Source organism: Opisthocomus hoazin, chromosome 13 (genome assembly GCF_030867145.1).
Source record: "Opisthocomus hoazin isolate bOpiHoa1 chromosome 13, bOpiHoa1.hap1, whole genome shotgun sequence".
NCBI classification, from domain to species: domain Eukaryota; kingdom Metazoa; phylum Chordata; class Aves; order Opisthocomiformes; family Opisthocomidae; genus Opisthocomus; species Opisthocomus hoazin.
In genome coordinates this window covers 25,052,976-25,063,228 of record NC_134426.1, presented here as the reverse complement: position 1 = coordinate 25,063,228, position 10,253 = coordinate 25,052,976, and the positions used below count along the sequence as shown (strand labels likewise).

Here is a 10,253-nt window from a genome sequence, read left to right as displayed (position 1 = left end):
CTCGGTGCAGAGTTTGAGCACACGTTTATTGTAAGCTTTGTCACAACACCACAGCGGATTGGGGAGGTCGGTCTACAAACACGTAACCACGGAGTACATCGGCCGGGCGGTCAGAGAAGGAATAAAGAGCGGCGCATACAGCTCTGTGAAAAGCGAAGTCTGATATATTTGTAACTACTTCACAACGTCATCAGTAGAATCTGGTATGTCCCTACGCGTCACATGTCAGCAGTACGCACACATCACCTCTTCAGCCCAAATCACGTTGTACAGAAACACCATCGCACCACCTCCAGACCTGACGCGCGAAGCGGGAGGCGAAATCCCCGGTGCCGCCCGCGAGCACTGCCCTTGCCGGCGCCACGGCCCGCGGCTGCCAAACGCGCTGTCGCCATGGTCCGATGGAGTTACCCAAAAGGTTAAAATACATGCGGACACAATAAAACCTTTTATTTCCCAATCCGGACAAAGAGAACTCGTGGTCATTTACATCATTAGCTGCCGAATACAGATCAGTACGTGAGGCAAATCACACTTAGTAAGTTCTACGCCAGCGAAGAGCTAAGATTGCAACGGGTCTAATTTCCACACTAACGATGCAACAAGTCTTTAGAAGCAGATCACAAGTTGAAGGACGCACTGGAAGTACAGCACTGAGCTACACCGGGGTTTACACACTGCACTCCGACACCCAACACCACTTCAAGAAGCGTCACGTCCCGAACACGAGTTACCCACGGGCGAGGGGTGTGCACCCGCAGAAACAGCGACCCGTGCTCTGCAAAAACGTGAGCGCACGGAGCACGCCGCGGCAGTTTCAGGTGCCAGGTCTCACAAAGCAGGCAGCACCCTGCCGGAATTCCCCATTTGGGGCAGGCTGAAGCCCCTCTTAAGTGGCAACACTTGCTCACGCTGCTGCTGCCCACGGAGGGTCTGAAGATGAGCCCCTGCAGAGGGTGAGCCCTGTCCCCTCGCCTCCAGGCAGCCCCTGCAGCTGGGACCCACCAGGGGGGTGCGTGGGTGCTGCCACCCACCTCCCACCAAGCTCTGCCGCAGCCAAAGGGCCGGGGGCCGTGTGCTCTGGGGTTTATTCCCATTTCTGTCTCACTCTGCGGCTTGGTTTAGCCGCGGGTGGCCAGGAGACCCCGGCACATCCCCGCAAATTCCTGCCAGCAGCAACGCAAAAGCGGTGCAACCCCGTCACTGGAACGAGTTCTAAAAAATGGAGCAAAACCATCGATGCATAACCTAGACGGCTTGGCATGGAAAATATCTGTAAAAGGTATTTACAAAAGTTGAAAGAGATTAAATACAATACCACATTCATGTCCCAAAAGCGCTTCCACTACAGTGCATGTTTAAAAATACAGAGCATTTTCAAGGTGTGTATATATATATATATATATATATAAGATTAGATTGTGCTTTAAAAAAAATCATTACTTCTGAATTCAACTAACGTGAAAACTGAGTGCTGGGAAAAATACTGATTAGAAATATCCAATTTTACATATACTGCTTTTCAAATAACATTTTGCTATACATGGGATGCAAGTAAATACAAAAATACTTTTTTTCAAGCAGCAGGGTGATGAAAATTGAGAGCATTAATACAGGAGGGCTGATTTTACATAACTAAGATACATGATTAGAGCAAGACAGGGAGAAACTATAATCCAAATAAACTTTCATATAGTATTTTAAAAGGAATCTTTGTCATAGACAACTCTCAATATATAAACGATTCAGTATTTTTAACTTCAACGTTAAACATGGATTACATAAAATACAATCTACGCAAAACTGGCTCATGCCCATGGTCCGACCAAGGCTGACGGAGCCGCTGGCACCAGCGAGGTTTGCGGACTTTGGTCCTCAGGCCTCAAATTCAGCAAAACGCGTGAAGACCTGACAGCTTTGCTCACCAGTTCCTCATTTCCAGGCTGGCGTTGTAGCCCAGTCCTCTGCACACAACAGTGGGGAAAACTGAGGTTACAGGGAAGACTCCGTAATGCTATGGAAAATGAGCTGTGAAAAGGAGTGTACGGTCATTTGCGTTTTCAGCTTCACAAAGCAGACTGTTTGTTGCCACAGTACTTATCTGCTCATGGGAAAGATTTTAAGTTATGAAAAGCAAGTTACTTTGCAACTCTAAATGTCTATTTCTTGAAAAATGGGGTGCAGAGGGGTTTACAGATGACATAAATAACGGATTACAACAGCGTCAACTGCATACAAACTTCAACTGTGCTGAACTTAAGCGACCACAGTTTGAAGTAAGGGCCATTAACATGGATTTGAAAATAATCCCTCATGTAAATGGCACACACAGACCAAAAGAATTCAGGCAAGCAACACACATTTTAAGAAGAGTATTCAACTTCAGCAGAAAGAAAAAATAAATTCACCCCCCGGTTACATTCAGTTAAGCATCACATCCAACAGAAGCTCTACCCCACGACACACGAAGCCGAGGAGCGAGCGTCCAGCCGTGCTCAGCTGCCCCCGGCCGGTCCCGCCGAAGCCGGCCCTCGCCAGCGAAGCAGCAGCACGCGGATCGCCCCTTCAGAGCTGCTCCCCTTCCTTCTCAGCCAGTCTCTATCACAGACCAATTTTTGTTGCCTTTTTTTTTTCCCTTTACTGGTTCATTTCGACATTGTGGAACGCGTAGCTCTTCAGCTGTGGTCCACTTTGCCTCGCGTGGTACCGATACTGTGCTCACCACCGTGGCCTAGATACCTCCCCTCGCTCGCCGCCATCTACACCCTCAAACGCTACAGGTCACCACGCCGAACCCCTCATTGGACTCTCTTCCCTGAGGTTACCTTTGTTTCAATGCATTTCAGCAAACCTTACAAAGCCAGTGATAGCCTACCAAGCTATTAAGTCTAATGTTACAAATACACAGAATCCTTCAAAATAAAATAGCTTCAAAGCTCCTACGTCGCTTTGAAACACGGCTGTTTAATACACCCTTCTCATAAGGTGACTCGCTGCCCCCAAAACCCAGTATAGTGAGGACACAGACGTCAAGCAAAAAGCTCCTATAAAACTATAACAATTTTAGAAAAAAATCCAGATCTTCCTGAAGATAATTTATTGCCGCTTATTGGTCCTGAGAAAGCTTTAAGCAACAATGCGTTTGCAAGTGTTTTAACTGCTGCCTTTGTCGAGAAAGTATGCGGGTCCTGAGATTAAAAACCATGTTTCATTCTATGCACTTACGCTTGGAAAATGCTTCACTGTGAAGATCAGATATGAATTACAATTTGCCACGCTACATCTCTTCCTTTTGTGTCAATTAATTAAAAGAGATTTCCTTTCAGGCACCAAATTAAAGTTCTCGAGATGAAATGCAACGAAATAATGCCACACGTGCACTTCTTGATTCCTCATATTGAACTGGCTTTGAAAGATTTCAAATTTACGAAATCTTCCTTCTCCCTTATTCCCCACCTCCTGTTAAAAGCTATGGTGTGAATCTTTTGGCCTGGATACCAGAAAATTCCTCATCTGATACTCTCTGAAAGGCAACTTCAAGGCAATGAAACAAGCCAACGATAAAACAAAAACATTCGCAACTTTGAAATAAAACATGCGGACCCACAGCAGTTACTTCTCAATGGAAGCGTTTGGTAGCTTGAGATTTTTTTTCTTTTTAACTTTTTAAGTGTCAAATTTGCATATGTTTAGCTCAATTTCAGTATTTGAAAGACTACTCAATTTGCTTTTATAAAAACTTTACAAAAGATGTTTTTAAATGTTTGTAAAAGTAAGCGTTTACCTACTGAGAAAATTCTAGTACTGGATAAAACTCTCTGAATATACAGCTGAACTTTTTAAATGTTTTTTGTTGCCCTACAAGTATAATGGCTGAGTGTATAATCTAGATAAATTAGTCTTACACATGATGAAAAGTTATAACCTTGCGCACTTTTTACCATGTGATGTTTTGTTGCTTTGTAACTCGGAATGAGACAGTGCTTAGGAATTTTCTAGAGCTGGTGTACGGTGGTCGATAGGGGTCGGTTCATTGGTCACCGCCTCTGTCCAGGTTTTCAATCACCCTAGAAAGACGTATGTTCAGAAGTCTGATCTGACTGTCGAGGTGGTCCATCTTCTCCTCCAGGCTGCTGTTGCTGTTTCGTCTCCAGTAAAATCCAACCGGCCCCGTCATGAAGTAGACGGCTACAACGAAGCAGAGAGGCAGGACTGCGTGTTCCGGGTCACCTTCATACTTCTGGAGGATGTACACGCACGAGAGAGTGAAAAGGGCAACCCTTGCAATCCAGAAAAAGCGACCAAACAGCATGTGCAGGAGATAAAAGAAGAATCCAAGGAAGAGAGATAAAAACCAATAGGCAAGTAAAATGGCACCAATCAGCAGAAGGGCACGGGTTGGGTTGTTGGCAATTGTTGCCGGGCTGAAATAATGAGTCAAGTTGGAGGCTGAAAGACAAAAGGAAAATGTGGAGAATATTAAAGAGCGCGTGACAAAGTGATAAGGGTAAAAACGCAAGCACAGCTTCAACGGGTCATGCAGTGGGGTCCCGACTGTGTTTTCTAAAATAAGGGCTAAAGCTAGTTCATCCATTTCTGGATGGACCTTCCTCAAATCACTGGCTCAGCTCCAGTAATGCAACCGAATGAGTTCATTTGAAGTAATGGTGCTAAAGGTTCTTTAAAGAGAAACTAGTGTGTGGCCTAAGGTCTAAGTTCATCCTGAGGCTACAGGCCCTGCTTCGTAAAAGTCATATTCTAAAGGCTCTCAGTTGCGCCTTTCCTTCTTCTGGTCCTCCTTTATTTCCCTGCACTGTTCCTGGCCACACGCACCCATTCAATGATGGTACCAAGAAACCAGCCATGACTTGTATTGCATTTTGTAGATGACCTGCAGGTACACACACAGAAATGGCATGGCTGGTTTTGGTCCTCTTGTTTGAAGGTACTAATAGCAAAGTCAAAGCCACATGAAGCGGATAGACACCACTGATGGATGTTTAATGCAGCGTGATACAACACAATTATTTTCCCACTCAGCCTATGCTTGTAACCGTTGACATCGGCTGATATAGTTCAAGAGTTAACAGGCATCACACTTACCATCAATTCCAAGAACATCTAACAAATCAGTCCATATTCTCCAGAATGTGTCCATTAATATATCCACCCCATTGACAAACCTCTCTGTCAACCTTGAGAAAAACTGAGAAATAAAATTGAAAATTAAAAAAAAAAAATCCTCAATTCCTTAAAGACACTTTGAGACTTGCTAGTCACGAGCAGAATTACCATTCATGGAACAAGAACTGCAGACTATTTTGAGGTTCCCAAGGGAAAAAAAAAAAAGTAACTCTGTAAATGTTTTTTAACCCTGCGAATCATAAATTTCCTTATTACAATTGTCCTTGTTCTACGTATTCTGGGATGTTAATTTATACACTGACGGGATTTAAAAATGCACCTTATTAGCCTTACCATTCCTCTGAAATTTAAAGAAAACACTGTTACTAGCAATGGACATTGGAAAAGCAAGCCAGCGAACTGCCGTTTTATGGAGCAACTGCGAGATGTCCCCGGATGTCTCACACACATTCCCAGGTCAATTTAACAGTATTTATGATTTCTCCCTCCCGGCTGAGGAGGAGGAGCAGAGGAATGCACATGCATGCCTGATTCCGGCCGGTTCGCCTGCGGCCCCGCACACACAGGATGCTCCGCCGCTGCAGACGGACCGCATTTTGGTGAGCCCGGAGCCTGCCCTGGCCGCCTCCCCCGCCCGAAATCATCTTTATTTAGGGATTTCGTGATTGTCATTCTCTGCAGTTTGCTCCGGGTCGAGCCTCGCCTCCCGTTTTCTCTCGCCAAAGCAACGCTCCAGCCGTTTCTCCGCCTCACCCGCGGCCGAGCTCGCACAGGGGACGAGGCCGAGCACGGGGCCTCCCGCGGGGCTCTCCCTCACGGAACCCCCGGCGCGGGAAGCGGGCGCCAAGGCAAAGGGAGCGGAGGGGCGGCCGGCGCCTCACCTTCTGCAGGGCCCGCACGTTGTCCTCGCCGAAGAGGCCGCTGACTCCCTGGTACAGACCGCTGGCAGCGCGCCGGAGGCTGTTTTGCTTCTCGGTTCCGCGGCTCCGCGCTGCCCAAGCGCCGGGTCCCGCCGTGCCGCCCAGCAGCAGGGCGAGCAGGAGAAGCAGCGCCGGCAGCCGCCCCGCCGCCATGGCCGCCCCCCGCGCCAGGCAGCGCCGCGATTGTAGCGCCGCCTAGAGGCCGCGCCGCGAACTCCGCCCGCATCTCGGGGGGGGCGGTGCGGGGAGGGGGGCGGTGCGCCGCCCCCTTCCCCGCACCGCCCCCCCCCATGCAATGCGTTTATTGAAATCACAAAATAATAATTTAGGTTGAAACGGGGCAGCTGAAGGTCTTCCTGTGCAGCCCCCCCCGAGATGAAAAGGTCTCGTTCAAGTCTACTGCTGTGTCCTGGACACCTCCAAGGCTGGAGATCCCGGAGCAACCTGACCCGGACTGAGCTTGTCGCGGTCTAGAGAGCGGTCTGGGTGGGAAGGGACATTTAAAGGTCATCTAGGCCACCCCCCCACCCCCCCGCCATCAGCAGGGACATCTGCAACTGGATCAGGTTGCTCAGCCCCGTCCAACCTGACCTTGAATGTTTCCAGGGATGGGGCATCGACCACCTCGCTGGGCAACCTGTGCCGGCGTTTCACCACCCTCATTATAAAAATTGTTTCTTTATATCCAGTCTAAATCCATCCTCTTTTAGTTTAAAACCATTACCCCTTGTCCTGTCGCAACGAGCCCTGCTAAAAAGTTTGTTCCCATCTTTCTTACAAGCCCCCTTTAAGCACTGGAAGGCTGCAATCAGCTCTCCCCGCAGCCTTCTCTTCCCCAGGCTGAGCAGCCCCAGCTCTCCCAGCCGTTCCTCGCAGCAGAGCGGTTCCAGCCCTCGGATCATCGCTGTGGCCTCCTCTGGCCCAGCTCCCACAGCTCCGTGTCTGTCCTGTACTAACCAGTCCCAATATTTAACCGCTTCCAGTATATGACCTCTCACAGTACTGAGCCTGTTCCATGCTAAATTTTATATTTAGTAATCCACCTGGCAAAGAAATGCTTTCCTCACTATCTAATCAGGATTCCCCACATCTCAGCTGAGGGCTGTTGACTCTCCTGCTGTCAGCGCAGCTCCGAGGAGGTTCTGGCCATGTTCTCCCTGTACCCTCCACTCAGGCGGGTGTAGGCAGAGATAAGGTCTCGCCGTTGCCCCCCCCAAGCAGCCTCAGGCAGGCTGTGCTCCAGCCCCCCGCCCCGCTCAGCGGTCCCGGCACCAACACCCCTCTTCCAGCGTGGAGCCCAAACCTGGCCACGCTACTCCGGACGTGGTTTTGGGAGTGCTGAGCCGAGGGGAAGGATCACGTCCCTCAACCTGCTGGCTACGCTCTTACTAACCCAGCCCAGGACGCTGCTGAGCTTCTCTGCTGCAAGGGCGCAATGCCGACCCATCACCAACTTTTCTGACCCCCAGACCCCCTCCTGCGGAGCTTTTAAATTATTCCGCTACCTGTTTGGGCTCTGAAGACTCATCACAATCTGTACAGCATGCACAGCAAGTTGCCTCTCCGGCACGGGCACCTCTCTCTGGCGAGATTCCCAGGCACAACACCCAGATGACAAAGGGAATGTAGAAGTCTAATGCCAAAAGATGACATTTATCTTTTCAGTACATTATCAACTTCAGATCAAGGGACTCTGAAAGACTCTTGAGTCCCTCACCCTTGAGAAACTCTGACTCAGATGCATGCGCTGAAATTCAGCTTGCTCAATGGTGCAACTCCCTCTTCTGACAGGTTTCATGTCGATCTTTCCCGAGCAACAAAGCCAACAGAAGACTCGCTGGGAATTACAAATCAGACAATGTTATCAGCTCCTTCTGGGTAGTGAAACCCAACCAGGGTGTTAGCAGAGTGAAGTCAGAATCCCCTGGAGATAGAAAAGTACTTTATTGCCTTCAGAGTACGTCCTGATTCATCGTTAATTGGCAGGAGCCTGAGTTAGACAAGACAGGAACACAACGATGGCCGTATAAAAACAGATCCCTAGGTTTGTGGTGTAGATTCTGCACTGAGTGATGACGTGAGCTGGGACAGAAAATGTTTGCTAAATTGCCCAACAGCAACTCCAAGGCACGGGGGATCCCGGCATCCTCCCCTGAGCTTCTCATTGTGCTTGGGAAGGCGGAGTCAGCCCATGACCACCTCTGCGCACCATCCAGGATCTCAGCTCTGAAAATTACAGGGCAGAGCCCTGCTTTTCCTGCCCCTTCCCAGGGAGCTCCCGCAGGGTCAGGGGTGCGGCTGGTGGCTCTTCTGGCCACTGGAATAACTTGAGGTATCTCCTTCCGATTTTGTACCCTGCATCCTTGATGTTTAAACCTTGTGGCTGTGCCTAGGCCTGGCTGCTGAGTAGTCGAGTAGACATCTAGAATATAGACATCTCTGCCATGGCCTTTTTCCCAGCTTTACTCTGGCCAAAACACTTATTTTCACATCTAGCAGAATGGCCTAGACCTTTTAGCATTTATTTATATTTGGCTCCAAAATGGTTGGGCCGGGATCCAGGAAGGTACTTAGGTTCTTACTTGAGTTCAGCAGGACGTAGGTTCATTATATATTTCTAAACGGTGCCTTCATTCTCTTTTAAGGTGGCCCCAAAATCACCACCAATCGTTAACACCCGTGTAGACTCTCAAGTCCATCGCGTACTCTTCCAGAACGGGTCGGTAACTGATGACGGGTATTTCTGAGGTTCTCATGAGGTTTCTGGTTATCTGCCCTCAGTGTCATGCCACGCCTGGACCCCCAGCACATGGTAAAGTAGCCACTTCTGGGGCATTTCTCACACGTAAAGAACCCTGTGGTACAAAACCATGACTGCAATGTAACGAACTCTCAGGAGTGTGGTTTCCTCTGCCAGTTAAAATTCTTTGATTGACTTCCAGTTGGCATGGCCTTTTCTGGGTCCTCTTGTGCTGCTTCTGGTCTGACAGGTCTTGTTGCTGTGAATTTGGGGACATTCCTATTTCTCTATGTTGAGTTGCCACCGTGGGATCCCCCTCAAAATCACTTCTTCAAAGTGATTCTTGTTTCCCTCCGTCCATTCTTTACAGAGGCTTATTTTAGTGGCTGCCTTTGGAAGCCTGTGCTCAGGGTTGTCCTTCATATCAGGTCAGGATTATTTTGGAACCTTCCCTGGTATTTAATTGATTTTCTGACCTGTCTCAATGAGCCTATTTCAGGTACGTTTATCTCTCTAAATCCACAGCTCTTATGAAATTAAGCAGTATTTCACCCGTCCTGTTTAAATAAATGAAATCGCCTCTGCTCAAAGAATACACTGCATCATGGCATGAGATATTGATCTCAACCATGCTGAACTTTTTAATTAGGAAAACTTTCTAGAAAGATCCACGGGTGAAGGCCTGACTGTAATGAAGAAGCATGAGTGTACTTCTCCCTTTCCTGATCTGAACTCGAAACTGCCTGTCTTACTCAGATACAGGGACTGAACAACAATCTGAACAGTATTTAGAATAAATTGGAGTGTTCTAGATGTCAAAGTTTTAGCAGGTCATAGGGTTCTCTCTTTTAAAATAATTTTTACGCTGAAAAAAATGGCATAGCCTTAAAGAAAATCAACTGGTGTTACTGTGGACCAGTCCTTAACCTCACCGACCCTTATTTTTCTATTTACTTCATCTCACAGCCTCAACTTGTCCTAGCTGATCGCTTTATGATCTCTTGACATTTTGGGCCTTTTCTCTTCATGTTTTGCTGCTAGCTCTGTGAGGCTTTTCTTGCAATGTGTCACTGCTTCTTTTATACTTTTTTTCTCTTTTCCTTTTCTTTTTTCTTCTTTTTCTGCAAACACTTTTAATTTTGTTTCTGGTTACTTGTACTTCTGACAGCACGTAGAGGTTGCGGAGAGCATGGACGTCAAATGAGCCAGAAGTTTCTTATCCTTACACAGACCCACTAACCAGCTGGCGGCCACTCCGAACATGGGCATTTTTAAAAAACTTTCCAAAATCTTTAGATTTTCTAATCCAGGTGTTGGATCAACGGATTATGGTCAGGCATCAGCATACTGCACAGGTTGCTGTGAGGTATGATTACAAAATTTTTATATCACAAGTCCACGAATTTCATTGCTCGTTTTGATTTCAAAGGCTGCCTGCAGATTAGCTG

General features: G+C 47.7%; 1 protein-coding gene across 1 annotated transcript; it reads right to left on the bottom strand.

The window, feature by feature from the left end:
• Positions 1–146: 146 nt before the first annotated feature.
• On the bottom strand, positions 147–6,252 carry BRI3BP (BRI3 binding protein). Its single transcript, XM_075434818.1, has 3 exons — positions 6,027–6,252; positions 5,104–5,206; positions 147–4,449 (listed from the first exon to the last, which is right to left on the bottom strand). Exons 1-3 carry the CDS (start codon positions 6,216–6,218, stop codon positions 4,031–4,033), a joined length of 714 nt encoding a protein of 237 aa, XP_075290933.1. The 5' UTR covers positions 6,219–6,252; the 3' UTR covers positions 147–4,030.
• Between the last annotated feature and the right edge of the window lie 4,001 nt (positions 6,253–10,253).

Excerpts from the sequence above, each read along its gene's own strand:
- BRI3BP (XM_075434818.1), bottom strand. The coding sequence starts at position 6,218 with ATGGCGGCGGGGCGGCTGCCGGCGCTGCTTCTCCTGCTCGCCCTGCTG. Across the intron at positions 5,207-6,026 it reads ACGTGCGGGCCCTGCAGAAG|TTTTTCTCAAGGTTGACAGA; the intron begins GTGAGGCGCCGG and ends TTTATTTCTCAG. Across the intron at positions 4,450-5,103 it reads AGATGTTCTTGGAATTGATG|CCTCCAACTTGACTCATTAT; the intron begins GTAAGTGTGATG and ends TTTGTCTTTCAG.